General features: G+C 31.3%; 1 protein-coding gene across 14 annotated transcripts in view; it reads left to right on the forward strand.

The window, feature by feature from the left end:
* The window catches only part of LOC129914859 (kinesin-like protein unc-104), a 259463-nt gene that overhangs the window by 119154 nt on the left and 121663 nt on the right, over positions 1–18646 (forward strand). For all 14 annotated transcript variants that reach the window (XM_055994289.1, XM_055994307.1, XM_055994297.1 and 11 more), the window contains 5 exons: positions 953–1086; positions 1147–1229; positions 1291–1530; positions 1601–1785; positions 1848–2103. In XM_055994289.1, the coding sequence (XP_055850264.1) occupies positions 987–1086; positions 1147–1229; positions 1291–1530; positions 1601–1785; positions 1848–2103 (864 nt within the window). In that variant the 5' untranslated portion in view covers positions 953–986. The remainder of the gene's footprint in view (positions 1–952; positions 1087–1146; positions 1230–1290; positions 1531–1600; positions 1786–1847; positions 2104–18646) is intronic.

Here is an 18646-nt window from a genome sequence, read left to right on the forward strand (position 1 = left end):
AGCCCCATTACAATTAGCCTTAATGTTATTTAACAATATAATTTATGTTTTTAGAAAGTATTAACCTTCTCGTTTAATATCCATAACAATTTAATACTGTTCACAATTTTTAACACCCGCTATCACTATCGCAAGTTCACACCTTATAACTGCAGCGATTAAAAAATTGTACCTTTTTTTATATACCGACTTTGAATGGCTATTAAGAAATGAAAAAAAGGGTAACCGTCAAATTTTTTTTGGTTTTGGTTCGAAGGGAGATTGTAGAACGTTGTTTAATCATTGGATTTTAAAAAATTGACATTTACTTTTTTTATTTTTGACCTATGGCGGGACCCACTGTGCACTGACTTGCCATTTTAGATCATAAGATAAGTACTGGTCGAATATGTTCGCCAAGCTGGCCGACAGAAACCTACCAAAACTTTTTTTTTTTTCCATGTCATCACCGCCTTCCTATCGAATGAACTATCACAAAAAAAGAACTGTAGATAAAAGCATTTACAATACAAATATGAAATTTAAAGAGAACAGAAAATAGCAAAGAAAGAAAATTATAACTGAATCATGAAAAAATCATTCGTATAGAATGATTGAAAGAAGTTATTTGATGAAAAAAAACTTCCAATGAAAAAACTATCAAATGAAAATATTTAATCGAAAAATGAATATTTGTTACTATCGAATAATCCGACAATTTTTATTCGATAGCTCCAATCAATAGTTTTATTTTTATTTTAATAACACATTACTTTGTGGTTATAAACATTGAGGCCAAAAAGAAAAATTAACAGCCGAAATGACTCTGTTTGTGGAAGAATTACCTAGGAACGGGAGATACAAAAATTTGTGCAAAATGTACAATTTTTAATAATTCAATAATTTTAAAAATTCCATACTTTATAAAATCGACTATTTTATAATTTTTTTCTTTTTTTTAATCTCTTCTCAGAAAGTGAAAAAAAGGCCAGGGGCCTCTCGCCGTCATGTCGTCTGTCAAAGTGGCGGTTCGAGTGCGACCCTTCAATTCACGCGAAATTTCTCGAGAGTCAAAATGCATTATTGAAATGAGTGGTGCTACCACATGTAATTAACTTTTATAACTGTCTCATCAAAACGATAGCTTAATTATAATGATAATTACAGGCATTCGAAATCCAAAGGTTCCACCAAACTCAAATGAAGCCAATAAACAATTTAACTTTGACTACTCATATTGGTCCCACAACGTAAGTAACATAGGTTGCAAATTGTTAAGTTGTTTAAAGACTTCAAAATTCAAATTAACAGCCCAGAGATCCGGAGTTTTCCACTCAAGAAATGGTTTACAAGGATATTGGTGAAGAAATGCTACAACATTCATTCGATGGGTACAATGTATGTATATTTGCATATGGGCAAACTGGCGCAGGAAAGTCCTACACTATGATGGGCAAACAAGAAGAAAGTCAAGAAGGTATCATCCCTATGATTTGTAAAGATTTGTTCCAAAGGATTCATGATACAGAGACCGTTGAGTTGAAATACTCGGTTTGTTTTTAAATAATTTTTGCTTATTTTCTAAGAACTAATCTGTTTTTGTTTGTAATTTGTGATAAAGGTTGAAGTTTCCTATATGGAAATTTATTGTGAGCGGGTACGTGATTTATTAAATCCAAAAAACAAGGGAAATCTTCGGGTGCGTGAACATCCTTTACTTGGACCTTATGTAGAAGATCTTTCTAAATTAGCTGTAACTGACTATCAGGATATTCACGATCTAATCGACGAAGGTAACAAGGCAAGGTTAGTAAATTTGAAATTATTAATTTGGTCTTTCAAAATTTGGAAACAACTTTTTTTTCAAGAACTGTTGCTGCTACTAATATGAACGAAACAAGTTCTAGATCTCATGCTGTATTCACGATATTTTTTACCCAAAGACGACATGATGAAATGACTGATTTGACTACTGAAAAAGTCTCAAAAATAAGTTTGGTCGATTTAGCCGGATCAGAGCGAGCTGATTCTACCGGCGCCAAGGGTACACGTCTAAAGGAAGGTGCTAACATAAACAAATCATTGACGACTTTAGGAAAAGTCATTTCTGCATTGGCCGAAATTGTAAGCAATTTTTAATTTTATTAATTCCAGCTTATATATCACCTATCATACAGTCCTTTTAATAATAAATACAAAAAAAAAACAACAATTTAACTAACTTTTTAAACTAAAAAAATTTTAATTTTTCATTCACTGCAAAATATTTTGAAATACGGATTCATCATTATATCATTTAATAAATCGTTATAAAATTCAATACAAAAAAAAAAAACAAAAAGTCTGTAAGTATAATTTATTCCAAGATGTTGAAGTTTTTAATTTTTTTTTATAATAAATTATAACAATAATTATGTTATTCATCTTACACATTAAATTTTCACAATGTAAAAAGTATCATGTAATTCCTTGAACCGAAACAGATCGAATTCTTTTCAGAAAGATATTTTTTTATAAACTAAAAAAAAGAAATAGTCCAATCAAATAGTAATTTACAGTAAAAAGTTCTGGTCGTGTTAAGTGGCTAGTTTTGCAATATGGTTTTTAGTAAGTTTCCTATTACACGTTGACTCAAGCCCCGCAGTCTAAAATTATACACAAGTATTCACATACCCTAAAGACCAAGAGCCAGCGAAAGCGACCTAAAGTTTGAAGGTGTTTGCTTAATATTTAAAGTAATACCACTTACAGTCTTCAAGGTGTACAAAATTCAAACTATCTTAATGTTTAATCATATGTCATATGTTAAAGAACATTTCCATGCATGTAACTGCTGTTAAAAGAAATGAATGTAACACTTCTTGAAATAGTTGGTATCTCTTAGTTAATGAATTCATAACAATTTTTTTTTTTTAAGATTGCAATATATACAATTTGCCAGGCTCATCAAGTATGGGTTGTCACTTTTGACTTTGAAAGACTCGGGTGATTCCCTATTGTGTGTTCTCAGTAATTCAAAATTTGTCAACATAATTTACAAAAAGAAGTGATCAGATAAATTTCAAAAACAGGAAGAGCTCTCCGATCCCGAAAGCCAAAAAAAAAAAACAGTCAAACACAGTTCTTTTCAGTTTGAAGTTGCATGTCTTTGTATATGTGTTTTTTTTTTTTCATATTCTCCCTTAATAAAAAATTAACTGCAATAAAATAACCTTCATCACTTGTCGACGATGAGGTTAATTGCAAACAGTTTCTGATTGTAGGAATATTCATAATCGTATTTTTAATAAAAAAATGTTATCTTCTTCGTTGGCTAGTTGGCTAAAGGTCTTATTTTGATTGTATCATATCTTCTGTGTCGACGTTTCAAGAAAAAAAAATGCTAAAACGAATAAAATAAATACTTATTTTTTATAGTGTTCGTTAAGCTTTTAAATCGGTAAATGTTTTGAGAAATTCACTCTTTTCAAATTTAAAAGGTGAATTTTCTAAAAACGATAAATCAAATATAGTATGTAAAATCAAAGGTTTAGGTGATGGAGCAAACTATTGTCCATCAGTTTAGATAGGTACTTCCATGCAGAAGCAAAAAAATCGTATAGCTGATGATGGTCAATAACGGACAAATCAAAAAACTAGTCTAGCTTTGCATTACATAGGTGAGGGACAAAGACCAGGTTATAACACTGTAGTTATTTACAGTCAAAAAAGCATTATAATAAGAGAATGATATTAGAAATGTTACACATTTTAAATACAGACAACACTGTTAATAGGAGATCGCATTGTGAAGGACTTATCAGTATTTAAAGTCAGTTTGTTGAAAGGATTTTTTTAATTGGAATTATCAACTGAATTTGATAAAAAAATATAATTGAATTTCTTAGGCCGTGTGCGAATTGCGTTAAAATGTTAGTTAAATTTTCTACCACGATTAAATTTTGACGTTTGGTTAAAAAAGTGATCAAATTAATTTTTTTGCTGTGCGAAATGGTTAAAATGTGTTAAATGGCACTTTTTTCTTGGCACTACTTTGATTAAAATTCCCTCAAGATAAAACAAAATTACCCTCAAAAATGGTATGTCGTTTTCTTTCACTCTATTAAGGAGTACTCTAAATTTTTACTCCTTTTTCTGGAGTTAAAGAACATAATTAGAATAATTTTTTTTTGTAATTGTGTGTGTGACAAGCAAAAATGGATAATTTCCTTGAAAAAAATAGTGATAACAGTCCTAGGACAAATTTTTATGAATTGAAAAAAAAAATAATAGGTATTAATAACATAATGAAGCATAATAAGCGTTCGTTGATAAGTCTGCTTCAACACGAAGACGCAAGGCGTAGAAATTATCTTCGAATTTCCTTTTGATTTTCGTTTCGGTGCGTAGCGCGCTTCTACACGTAGTATTTTTCGAAGACGCAAATTTGACAGCTATTTTCTTTGGTTTTATTTTGTTCTTGTTTTCGTATGACAACTTCTACAGGAAGACGTAGACCCACCAGATGCACATAAGAAAAAGGGAGTGAGAAAGATCGATTTATCCTTTGCTCTTTATATCCATATTGTGTCTACGTCTTCGTGTAGAAGCAGACTATGTATTTTAATTCGAAAAAAAACACCAAAATATACAAAAAAACAACCCCAGTGGGGTCTATGTGCAAGGAAAACTCTTGAATAAATTAAAAACATTACTATAAACGCAAATAATACACAACCGACGAAGCAGACTCTGCAACCGACGAAATAAAATAAAGCAGAACAGCAAAAAAAAAAGAACAAGATCAAAGAGAAACGTCAAAAAGAGTCACAAAACTTTTTACCGGAGACTCACGTTAGAAAATCTTCCTTCCCTTTTTTTGGAACTTTCTTTCTCCCTTGCTCTTTTGTGCGTCTCGCACTTTACGTCTTTGTGTAGTAGCGGACTTAAGGCTTAACTACATTCACCACTTTTTGAAAAAGTACAAAAGTGAAAATATTTTTTTTCTCGCTACCGGAATTTTTTTTTGTAAAAAAGAGTTTATAAATTGATTTTTGGACGAAAAAATAAGCTTTCTGCATCATTTGTTTTAATTTTCTAGTCCTAAAAAACATACAAAAATGCGTTTGAAAATTTTCACTTTTGTACTTTTTCACTTTTTGAGCCAATGTAGTTAAGCCTTTAGTTTTACTTTTGGTATATTTTTCATTATACTTCTGATCGTTTTTGTTCAGCCTAATTGATACACACCCTTAGTTTGATAATTGTAAAATAAAAATATCCCATAATCGCAGAAAAAAATGGGATTTTTTTTATCTGGCACAGGATTTTTTTTTATTGATGGAGAACACTGGCTGAAAAACTCTTTTATTCGGTTTTCAATGTCATTTTGGAAAAAGTGAAGAATTAACGAAAATAATGGAAGCAATATATATGGCGGAATATAATATAATAGGAAATATATTCATAATGGTTGTTTTTTGTTAATAACAAAAGAATTTTAAAGAAACACTTTTCGCATTTTTCTGTTTTCAAACAAAATTTTAAAATGTCAAACTTCAAATTCATAAGTATGTGTGCAAATCGGTGTAGATCTGACTAAAAATGTGGAGTAAATTCTGGGTACTCCGTAGTACTAAAATTACTCCGGAATAATTTTTTTTTACACTTTTGTGGCGTCAAAGAACACAAAACCTTCAAAAGTGCAAAAATAAGTACTAAAAGGGTACTCTCATTGGAGTGAAAGAAAACGACCTAAGTAATTCTCAACTTTACATACTTTATTTTACTTTTATCGAAAAATTTCCACTTCATTACGATGAAAAAGAAATTTTTTAATTCAGTCTTCGAACACTCATTCATAGTTCACCAGCTGCTGCTAACAAAATAGAAATAAAAAAACAAACAACCAATTCGTACATTTTCAATTTCTCAAGATGAATAATAATTTAAAAAGCACTTTGTATTAATACTTTTACATTTCTCAAAATATCAACGCATTATAACAAAAATAATTTCAAATCTATCTTGAGCTTTCCATCTTGAGAAACGTCAAATTTTAACCACTAGTGTCAAATTTTACCCTGCTCCGCAGCTGGGTAAATTTTAACCCATTTTGTTCACCACGCTAGTGTCAAAATTTAACCAAACGTCAAATTTTAACCAACATTTTAACGCAATTCCCACACGGCTGCTGCTAACCAGCTGATATAATATAATATAATATAATAAAAAAAATTTATATTTTGAAATTTTGATAATTAAAAACGTCTTTTTCAAGACATTTTTTTATTGAATTTCGAAATATTTAAGCGAGAGAAAAAAAGAAAAGCAAATTTGCGTTTTAATTATAAATATTGCAAAATCTCAGTACATTTTTTCAAAAATCGATTTTTCTGCATTATGTACAGCTTGGGGAGCATTCGTACAGTCAAACATGGGGCACATTCGTACGCATACGTATGCCCGCCAGTAAATTTTCTTGAGCAGATAACAATCAAAACACGGAGTTACAGTTTTATTGAAATGAAATTTAAACCTCTATAATAAGTTTTTCGCATTCTATAGTAAATTAAGGTTGGTATTTTTATATATGTAAATAATAATATGTTTCAGAATCGTCGAATCGCGAAAAATTGAGTTTTTTATTTGTTTTTGTTTTTTTTTTCTGAGACAAGTTCAATTAATTAATAAATTAATAAGTAATTAAATGTTTTAAAACTCAAATTTGACATTTGACAAATCAAAAGTTAGTCAAATTAACGTTTTAAATATCCTGTACGAATGTACACATGGGCTGTACGAAGGTACCCCACGGGTGGGGAGGATTCGTACAAAAATCTAATCCCAGTAAAATGGCTATAACTATTTAAGCCTTTGACTTAGAAGTGTCAAATTTTTTTGTAAAGTGTAATAATATACATATTACAAATAAAGTCCATTTTCTCGAAGCTGGAGTGAGTAAATAAATAACTAATGTCGTTTTCGATTGGTTTCACTCAAGGATTCACTCATTCTGAAATCGAATGAAACAGTTCAAATCGCTTCCACTCAATTCTGTTTTTTTGTGTTTGTGTGAGTAGTTATTCCGCGAAATTTCAAATGTCAAATATAAATTAATTTTTTCTTTCAAACGAAATATTATAAATTTATTTTCAAAAACGGTAATATTCAACAAATAAATGGGATAGTTGGTTTGAAGAATATTTTAAGTGTGTATATAAAGCGTTTATTAGTTTAATTACAGAAAAAAAAAATAACATTTTGAATGAAAAACCAAAAAAATAGTGATTGAGTGATTATTTTGACTTTTGAGTAAACATGTATTAGTGCTTCTTTATTTGATTCTGATTTTAAATCGAGAAGAGAATTTCTCTTCTGAGAAGCGTTCTTGCTGTCATTTTCAAGTCAATAAAACGGTTTTAGAAGACTTCCAAATGCTCCCGAACGCTTCTGGACCAGTGGCGTAGATAGGGGGGGGGGATCAGGGGGATATATCCCCCCCCATTGGGATCGATAATTGTGCAGTATAAATAAAATAAATAAAGTCATGAATAAATAAGTTGAAGAAGCGCACTTTGAAAAAAAAGCTATGGATTTCGAGTTCTTGATTAGCTTAAAGGTTATAAATATGGTTTACCAACTTTCGTTGCCATTAAGTCGGTGTTTCAAAGAGTGAATTTAGACTTGGTCCAAGCAATGGAGCTCGCTAAAGATTTAAGGGATCAACTAAAAATTAAACGGGCAGAAGACGACTCATTTTCGAAAGTTTTTTGTATATGGGAAAAATTAGCTGAAATCCTTGACATAGGCGTTAAACATAAGAGAATGGTGAAGCGACAAAAGAATCGTTCGAACCCTTCGGTTCAAAGTACAGTAAAGAATATTTTCGTGTTACTGTTTTCAATCTTTTTCTCGATTTCTCTGTAATGGGCCTTGGAGAAAAATGTACAAACCATGAAAACACACTAGAAGGGTTTCCGGTTCTTTCTAAGGATTCTTCGTCTGAAATAGACAAAGCAGCATAAAACAGTTCAATAAGGAAATCTGTTGGTATTTAGGTGGTCCTGGTCATATTTTTCTCTGTGTGAAGAATTAAAAACTCAGAAAAGATATATGATCAGAAGTAAAAGTACTTCCTCTATGAACTCATTGAAAGCGCTCGAAAGCTGCACCGAAAAAAGTTCTCCTGGTATTTTATTTTATTAAAGATATTAGCTACACTGCTGGTTTCTACGTTAACTACCGAAAGAACTTTCTCCAATTTAAAGAGAATAAAAACAATACAAAGAAGCATTATTAAAACTTAAAAAAAATTTGCGAACTAGATCTATCCCCCCCCTTAGCAAAAAGCTATCTACGCCACTGTTCTGGACGTCCAATCGAAAACGACATAAAAATAAATAAGTAAAAACTGTACGAAGGGTGACCACTTCCCCCTATTTATTCTAGAATTATTTTTCTTCTTCTTCTTTTGCTTCTGACTCTGTATTGTGATTTCAAAATCAAAAGAGAATTTCTCTTCTTTTCAGAAGAAGAACTGTCTTCCGACACCAATTAAAAAATTTCAGAAGCATCCAGAAGCATTCCAGACGAACAATCAAAAACGGCATAAATGTTGAAAATGGATATTCGAAATTAAAAAAAAGTCATCACTTTTGACATATCGTCGCTTTCAAGGCAGAGTGGCATAAGTCAAAATTTGTCATTTTTGATTTTAGAGCACAGAACTGATTACAAAAAAAACGCAATTTTTCTGTGTTATCAGCGCTTTTCTACTTCTTCTAGTTTCCACGTTATGAAAAAGTGCCCCTGTTAATTTTCAAAAATATCCCTGTCATTTTCTATACATTAATGGCATTTCTTTAGTTATGCCGATATCGAAGATAGGATTGGTTTTATGTTTTCGAAGAAAACGGCACAACTAAGAAAATGCCCCATAAAAAAAGAGCAACCCGGTAAGATTTTTTCATCATTTCGGCATTTTTTTCGTATTAAACTGTTCGTAAGTCCGGTTCTGTAACTGAGTTAAATTATTTATTTAAATAAGTTTTTGTTTATGCTTTTCGTATATGCTAGAAAATCGTATTTTTTGTATCTTTGTCGTTATTAAATAAACAAAATTGAGTTAAAATAATATTATATTTCTATATTTTTAGTTTTGTCACTTTATAACGTGCAAAACGGCACTTTTTCGATATTGGCAGAAAAAACCAAGGTCAAAAATAGTTCTTGTTTTTTTAAAAACGACATAACTCCAAAATATTTTTTTTTAATATTGCATTTTCTATACCAGCTTATAGCAAAAAAAAATGCAATTTTTCTGAGTAGGATATAACTTTTGAGTTTTGTTTTTTATTGACAACGAAAATCATTGTTTAATGATTCAAAAAACTTTAAATGTATCTCCTGAAAATTAGCAAATTTCGACTTATGCCACTCTGCATTGGAAGCGACGATATGGAATCTATGATATGTACCAGTATTATGATAAACAGTATTATGTTTATCGTGTACCAGTAGGTCTGTTTAGTGAAAAAAATCTAGGACAGAACAGATCAGCGCAGTACAAGTTTGTAAATGCTGTCAGAACAAAAAAGGACAGAAAAGTTCAACTCCGTATTTAACAAGATTGAAAGTTGTCTATATCAGTTGCAAAATTTTAAATTAAAAGATCATTTCTTTAAATGATTTTTTACTAAAATAAATGATTTACTAGAATATCAAAAGATATTCAGATCATTTTTTTTGTTGCTATTTATTAAAAACTCTTAAGAAATTCACTTCTTAAAATCTTATTCAAAGAGCTAACATAAAGCTATCGGATAGCTTTTTGTTGTTGTAATAAAACGAACCATTTTCTGTCAAAAAATAATCTGAAGGTATCCGAGAATTTCTGGTATACCTCAGGTATCCGAGTGATTAGCTGATAAACATTTAGCTTTTTTTTATTTTGATTACTTTTCGGGCGATTATTCAGCTTAATAAAAAATACAAATTGGCAAGAAATAAAGTCAAAGCCATTGTGCAAGTACTATGCAACAATAAAAACAAAAGGAATTTGCTCAAAAGAAACAGTTTCCTCTTCTCAATATTTACATATTAGGTCTGTTTAATGAAGAAAAACTGGAACAGAAAAGATCAGAACAGCACAAATTCTTGAAAACTGTCAAAACAAAAAAGATCAGAAAAGTACACCTTCCTATTTTATAGGGTTGACTTTTGCCTATCAGTTTTGAAACTTAAAATTAAAATAATTTTTTTTTGTTATGACTTTTCATTCAAATAAATTATAATTAATCAGAATATATGTTCACATTTTTAATTTTTCTTCATATTAAAAATATTCTAAACAAATTTTCATTATTTTGAATTTATTTAAATATATTTTTGTAAAAATAAAACAAATCAGTTGCTGTTTGACACTTCTCACTCGTTTGCTCTACCTCAAAAGTAGGAGCAGAAAAACTTGAACTAATCTGTGCTGGAAAACCTCATGGAACACAAAATGACAGTTTGTAGAACATTTTAGGGCAAGGTGTTTCCTTATGAAACACACAAACCTGTACTTTTCGGATCTTTTCTGTGCGGATCAGATTCATTAAACACTTTTTTTTTTTTTGATCCAGCTATCTGGATAGCTCTTCGTTCAAAAAGATATTCCAGATACGGGTATCCCAGATAGCCTATCCGATAGGTGTTTGAATTGAACATGTCCATTTTCTCTTATTTTTATCACAATCAAACAAACAGCTGACAATTGACAATTTTCACTCACTAGGTCTGCTTAATGGAGAAAATCTAGAACAGAACAGATCAGAACAACACAAATTCTTGAAAACTGTCAGAGCAAAAAAGATCAAGAAAGTACACCTTCCTATTTTAAGGGGTTGACTTTTGTCTGTCAGTTTTGAAACTTAAAATAAAAATAAATTTCTTTGTTATGGTATTTGCATACCTACATTTTGTTTGAACAAATTTAAATATTTTTTTAAAATCATATTTATGGGTGTTTCCTCACCTTAATATTTTAAAGCTATTCTATTGAGACCCTAAGCTCACTATAAAAAATAAAATCAAAACTCTAGCTGTGCTCTCTTAATGGAAAGTCGCCCCTTGATAAATAGGTATACTACGGAGATGTTGGTAAACTAATCCCGCTCTACTAAATAATTGTTCTCCATGAACACTTAATTTTTTTGACCGGATAGAAAGTAGTACAGGAAAGTTAGTAAAAAAACAGGCATATTGTGGAACGAAATATAGGACGGCTGAATTTTTCAAATCTGAAAGAGTGGTATTAGAAAAGCTTAAGTCCTGGCTTTCGGGACGCCACCCCCTGGCAAAATCCGCCATTTTGGAAAACGCGAATCGCTCTATATCTCCAAAACTATTTGTCCTAGAGAAATGGTTAGCTGACCAAAGTTCTTGGAAAATTAATTATCTTTTTCTTTGTCCTACATTATTTTTCTGAGCGGGCAATAGTTTTGAGGTTATGTTGTTTTAATTTAATTTTTTTTCAAAGTTGGCTCAATTCAGAAAGATTTTGGCCTTTGAAATTGTCTGTTTTAAGCCCAAAATCATCGAAAAGCCCCATAACACTGGTCAACAAAATTTAACTTTTTTTTGCCACAAGAACCAAAATATACTTTTCTAGTAGTTTTTGGGGTGCTGAATCCGAATCTGAAGTCAGAAAAATTTGATTGGCCTCTGTTTCTGAAATATTACCATTATAAAATGCTAAAAAACGTCATGTTGGCTGTTTTCGAGGTTCTGTTTTTATGTGGGGTAATTCATTACAAACCAATTTGTAAAGGTGATTATAAGAACAGATATTCTTCTTTCAAAAACTGTTTAAATTTTTCCGATATCTCTTTTATTGCTCGAGATATCTTAAGTTTCAGTTAATAAGCCAAAGAGAAACTAAATTTAATCTAAAGTTTAAGTCACTGGTCACTGGTCACAGAATTTTTTCCACAAGAAGCAAAATATACTTTTCTGAAGGTTTTTTAATTGCTGAACTCGAATCTGCAATCAGAAAAATTCTATTAGCCTTTGTTCTTGAAATATAACCTTTATAAAAAAACCTCTTTTTTGCATTTTATAACGGTAATATTTCAAGAACGAAGGCTAATAGAATTTTTCTGATTGCAGATTCGGATTCAGCACCCCAAAAACTACTAGAAAAGTATATTTTGGTTTTTGTGGCAAAAAAAAAGTTAAATTTTGTTGACCAGTGTTATGGGGCTTTTTGATGATTTTGGGCTTAAAACAGACAATTTCAAAGGCCAAAATCTTTCTTAACTGAGCCAACTTTGAAAAACTAAGGACGCCATCGTGTTCAGCATACTCGAATTATCTTTAGTAGATAGGAGCGCCATCTGTCGGTTTTTTGAACTAGCACAGTGTTATTTATTTACCTACACTACACAAAACCAATGATTATGTTTTTTTTTATCTACCTATCAATTCATATACAACAACAAGGTCACATTTGAAAACATGCATACACACAATCTCATGTCATAAACTTCTCCAGACAAAAAAAAATAAGAAATCACAAGAATACTTTTTCTCTTCTGATTTAATATCGCAAGCGCAATGCAACGCTTTACTCGTTCACAAATCACAAGAAGTTGAACAAGAAACAGAAGAATGGGAAGAGAAAAGAAAATACAGATAATTTTTTTGCTTCTGCCCTTCAAGCAAACAGGTCCGACCTCGGTCCGAATCCGCTCCGCCTGAGGCGGAGCTGAGTCCGACTTCGGATCAGAAACTGGTCCGAAGGCGGCTCAAATTAGTATGGAAATTATAATCACCGCGAAGTCGATTGCATATGTATTGGTGTGGTGAAAATCTCCATTCCGAGAAAACGGAGCCGAAGGCGGACCTGAGCCGGAGCAGCGAAAACCTACCAGAAAGAGGAATAAGAAAGGGATGACATTTCGCATTTGCGACCAAAAAAAGAACAAGATTTATTTTTTTTTCACTGAAACTGTTTTATTTTTTATTTTATTTTGGCAAACGAAATTTTCACAATAAATACAATATAAAATACAATACATTTTTCATTTTATTTCATTTGATGCTGCTGCTGTTGTTGGTGTTTCTTTAGATGCCCAATCGCATGTTTCACCTTCTGCCTTTTTCTTCATCATCTACAACACAAACAGAAACACATCACTTTAATCCAAACACTTTGAGCGATATATACAACATACCTTTTTTTGTTTCCATATTGTTTATAATTTGATATAATTGTTTATAATTATACTAATATTATAATAACAACGACACGAGACACGACGCGACGCGACTATACACTTCAACGAAACATAACAAAATGACGCTTTTGCTCTTGTTGGCTATGTCTGTCTACTTTTTTTTCCTTTTCTCAGTTTTCACCACGGTTCTCTTAGACTTTGTGTTCATACACAAAAAGTTGCAAGTGTGTGAGTGCAACCCCGCTTTTCTCGGTCGGAGGTCGGACTGTCTTTTCTGGACTCCGTTTTCTTGCTTGAAGGGTGATTTATTCTGCAGACACAGCATTTATGGTCGTCTTCCTTACTCTTCTTTTTGTTGTCTAACACAATTTATATAACCCTCTCTGGCTGAACCAAAACCATTCACACATCCATGCAAGCTTCGTACAATCGTATCATATGCATATACACACATACCATCATAAATGTACTAATTTTTCGTTACGTTTTTTCTTGGTTAGCTCCCCATGCCAGGCCTGCGTTAAAATCTATGCAATAGCTTAATAAAATTCATTGATTCGTGGTTGTAGTGAACGAAAACATAAGATGATAAAATTTAAAATACACTGAACTAAAAAAAGCCAATAAATTTATGAACTGGTTGCAAGAACTTTTTTCTATCTGTTTTTAGAACAGTCATAAGTCTAGCTATCAGCCGTTTAAGGTTTGTCCATTCTCCCTGTATTATATTCGAAAGTTTTCTATTCTAAACAAAAATTCCCAGGGAAGTGATTTCGGGAGAAGGGCCCCAATCGGAAAAATGGTGGAAATTTCCATTTTTTTTTTGCTTTCCCCATCTTCTGAATCATTGAAGAACGAAATTCAAGCTAAAAAAAAAAAATGAAATTTCAGGAACTTTTCAGTGAGGAGTTTTTATTTAGAATAGGCCTGATTATGACGATTACAACTCAACTTCAACTTTTTGAATCGTTATACCTATGAAACGGTGGGTATTAGGAAAAAAAGTTTCATGACACTTTTTATATATAATAATCTGGTCTACAATTCTCGCATTGAAATTTTTTTGATAAAATTTACCGTTTTGCTGAAAATCGTGAAAAACCAGTTTTTGTGACCTTTGACCCCAAGTAAATTTTTTTCCAGGTCTCGGATTGATGAGGACTTTTTAGATTGAATTGATGATCAACAATCCTACCAACTTTCAGCTTGCTGGAAATTATTGTAACCTCGGATGTCTAAATTGACCGGACTAAAAGTCCCCAAAATTCCCATGTTTGCAAAAAACGTTATTCAAATTTAAATATAGCAAATGTTAGTTTAATAAATGACAAAACGTATAGTCCTCTCTCTGAAATTATATTATCTTCTAAACGATGCTACTAAAATGCTCATCTTAACCTTTTTTATAGAAAACATCATGGACAATAAAATAAATCTAAAATATACTTCAAAAACTGCATTTTAGAAGAGTTAAGTACGAAAAATTATTATTTTTGATTTTTGTCCAAATTAAAAAGTTTTTTTTTTTTTAATTTAATAACAGCTCTGAGAAATAAAAAATTAAAAACTGAATTAAATTATGTAAAAGAGCATAACATACACATTCAAAAATATATTAAAAAAAACTCATATTTTAGAATCTAGGTTTTGACCAAATAATAATGTTTGTTTTTTTTTTTTAACTACTACTACTATTACTAAAAAAACAATTTTTTTTATATAGAGGAGCACATTACACTGGTCAACAAAATTAAACTTTTTTTTTTGTTACACAAACCAATGTTTAATTTTCTATAGTATTTTGGTGTGCTGAGCTCGAATCCGAAGTCAAAAAAAATTCTATCACATCAGTTTTTTGAGATAATCCCGTTAAAAAATCGAAAATGCCGCTTTTTGTCAGTTTTCGAGGTTATTTCTCAGCGTTTGGTTATTTATTATAAATGGTTTATAATGGTTTCTATAAAAGAACTAAATCTTTCTAAATCTCGATAAGTTCTTTGCCAATCGCTTTCAAATTTTGACAGAACGTTTCATTTACATTCCTGTAAGTTCTTATATTGTTTTTATAACAAGAAAAAAGTTATATTTTTCTCACTAGTAATTATTTAGTATAACTATCTGACACGGTCACGCTTTGATGTATCTCACCGGGATTCACCACCTTCGCAAATATAAAAACTTGCGAGATTCTAAATGGAACCTTGTGTCAAAATATGAAAGCGATTGGCAAAGAACTTTTCGAGATTTCCCATAAAAAGCAAATAAACATTAGATATACCAAACACTTTGATATTTCAACTTAAGATTTCTCGAAGAAGAAAAGAGATAGGTAATTAAGAGATTTAAACAAGATTAAGTTCTTTTATAACCATTACAAATTTATTTAAAACAAATAACCAAAAGCTAAGAAATAATCTCGAAAACTGCCAACAAGAGGCATTTTCGATTTTCTAACGGGATTATCTCAAAAACGTGATGTGATGGAATTGTTCTGACCTCGGATTCGAGCTCAGCACCCAAAAAACCTAAATTATATCTTGGTGTCTTTAACAAAAACCTTGTTGATCAGTGTTATCTACCAGTTTTTAAAAACAGCTTTTCGAAAGGACTCACCGTTTAACTTTGAACTTAAAACCTTTTAGCAACAGAACAGAACTTGATTGAACTAAAATGTTTTAAGGCTACTTTGAAATCAAAGGATTTTACAACAAAAATCCACCAAAGATGTGAACAGAGACAACCAATTTGTATACATTTTCCATTTTTATGTATTACAAATTTAATTTAACACCCGTTAATGAGCATAAAAATCAGAATATATCAACAAAATGAAAAACAAATAGTTATACTTGAAGACTGATAAACAAAAGTTATCTGAAAATTAAGAAAAAATCAAAAATCTCATACCACAAAAAATTGATTTACGTTTTTTTGACTATTTTTGAAAGCTATTTTTTGCTTCAAGATTTTTCAAAATCTGCTCCTTGCCTCTAAAATATTCTGGCAACATTGGCCACACATCTCTCACGTTCAACGTCATCTCAACTCAGTTCTCTCTTGGTGTCTTTATTTGCATTCTCTTTCCCTTTCTAGAGAACCAAAGACATAAAATGAAAGTGTATGCTCTAGGGTTGCAAGTGTACATATATAGATTGTAGAATCCTTTTGCGGTTTTGCATTGCGCAACCGAATTCACTTGTGTTTTCGTTTTCCTTTTTCCGTTGGTTTTACTCTATGTGCAAGAGTCATGGAAGGTATAATATGAAGAATAAATGGTATGATATTCAGTGTTGAATTTTTCTATCTTTCTGCGCATCTATGTGCCTACATCAATTGATATTGGGTGCGTTCACGTACCGATCTTAGGGTATCCGGATACCTTTGTGTTAATGTAATCCCATATAAAATCTCAGCTGATCGTAAACATGTGTTGACAATCAAAATAAAATGCACGACTGGGGCCGCACGTACTTGCTCTTGTAGTTCAAAGTATCTATATCTTAGATAACTATTGGAAATTAAAGATTTTCGTTAAATTTTGAAAAAAAAAATAAAAGTAAAAAAATTCCATTTAAACTTTTTTTTTCAAAACATTTTAGATTTTTTTTTACATTTTACACTTCTAAATGATAAGAAATATCTGTCTGCAAATTTTGAATAAAATTGGCTTAGCCTTTGATGAAATATACGACATTAACTAAAAAATGCATCAATTTGGCAGAAAACGGCAGCGCCATACCGTTCTAGGAAATTTTTGTGAAAAACTAAAAACGCAGTTTTGTTAAACTCATTAAGACTATAACGAATACCAAATTTAATCGAAATCGTTAGAGTCGTTTTCGAGAAAATTGCAATAACTCATTAAAGATACACGGGAAGAGCCGACATTAGCGATAAAAAAAAAAGAAATTGTCATATTTCCAATATCCGTATTTTTTGAGAAAAACTAAAAACGCAGTTATATTAGATATACGTACAGCATTACTTGTGTCAAATTTAATCAAAATCGTTAGAGCCGTTTTCGAGAAAATTGCAATACCTCGAAAAGTTTGTATGGGAGGTATACGTTCTAGGCGAGATATTAAAAAACAAAAAAAAACCAACCTTGGAAATTATGAAATAATCATCTGTACCAAATTTCAAGAAAATTCGTCCACCTGTTTAGGCTGCAGCTTCTTGTACACCTTTTTTTGACGACGCACAGACGCACAGACGCACAGACGCACCGACGCACAGACCGACGGACGTCATGACGAAAACCACTTTTTCAGACTTCTCCATTATCGTAATGTTAGTTTTGATTAAAACCTCGAATTATTTTTTTGACACGAAACCAATACTTGCCCTATAGAGCAAGTAAAAATCCAAAGATATCCTAAAAATGTCTGGATTATCGGGTATCTTATGGGAGATTTGATGAACAGCTGATTCGTGTTCACAAACATATCGGATACTGAACGCAGCCATTCTATATAACTTTTGCAAGAGTGTTCGAAGGCGCAGGAATCTGATCGACTTTTTTTTTTCTTTGTGATGATACTTATTTTAGTAGTTTAAAAAACAAATTTTTTCAACATTATTTTGGGCAAAGTTTCACAACTTGACCTTAGCTAAGCTAAAGGAACAACAGTAGAATGCATTTACCGAACGGGCCTTATACTACGTTTCCACCTACCCTAAATCCGAGATTTAGCTAAGTAGATTTAGAATAAATCTCGAGTTTTATTTTAAATCTCGGATTGAAAGTAGGTGAAAATCTTAGATTTAGGGTAGCTGAACCCAAATCTGAGATTAAGCGAAGTAGATTTAAAATAAATCTCGAGATTTATTCTAAATCTACTTAGCTAAATCTCGGATTTAGCGTAGGTGGAAACATAGTATAACAATCGCAATTCTACGACGAATACTGCAATCTATCCTTCACAGATGTACCAAACTATTTTGTTGACTCGAACTCAGGAGAAATGATAAGTCTGATGTTAAGAACACGATGTGGGCTTCTAAATTTGAATGCTAGGGCATTTCAGCGTGACACTGTTGGTTTATGCACGTTGTGCAATCTTGATGCAACTGAGAACAGTGAGAACACCTTCCATTTCGTCAGCTCCTGCCCTATTTTTAAATCCTACCCCACAGTATTTCTTGAAACCAAATTAAGTGGGAGATCATCTTATTGTGTGATTTGTCACCATGTCATCCATGCAGAAATCCGCTTAATTTTATGTGGTCTTTTGTCGCATTTGTGACCATATTCGACGACTTACCCTATAAAAACTTTCAAATTTTTTTCAAAAAAGATTTTGGTATGCCATTAAAGGGAATTTTAATGCACTCAAAAAGTCAAAATCATTGGCCAGTTTTCAGAAAAAATTTCAAAAATTCCGAAAAAATAGTTTTTTTTTAAGATCTTGCTCAATTTTAAAATTAATATTATCTCTGCTCGAACAAAAAACTTAATATGTTAA

Source organism: Episyrphus balteatus, chromosome 1 (assembly GCF_945859705.1).
Source record: "Episyrphus balteatus chromosome 1, idEpiBalt1.1, whole genome shotgun sequence".
In the NCBI taxonomy this organism is placed as follows: Eukaryota; Metazoa; Arthropoda; class Insecta; order Diptera; family Syrphidae; genus Episyrphus; species Episyrphus balteatus.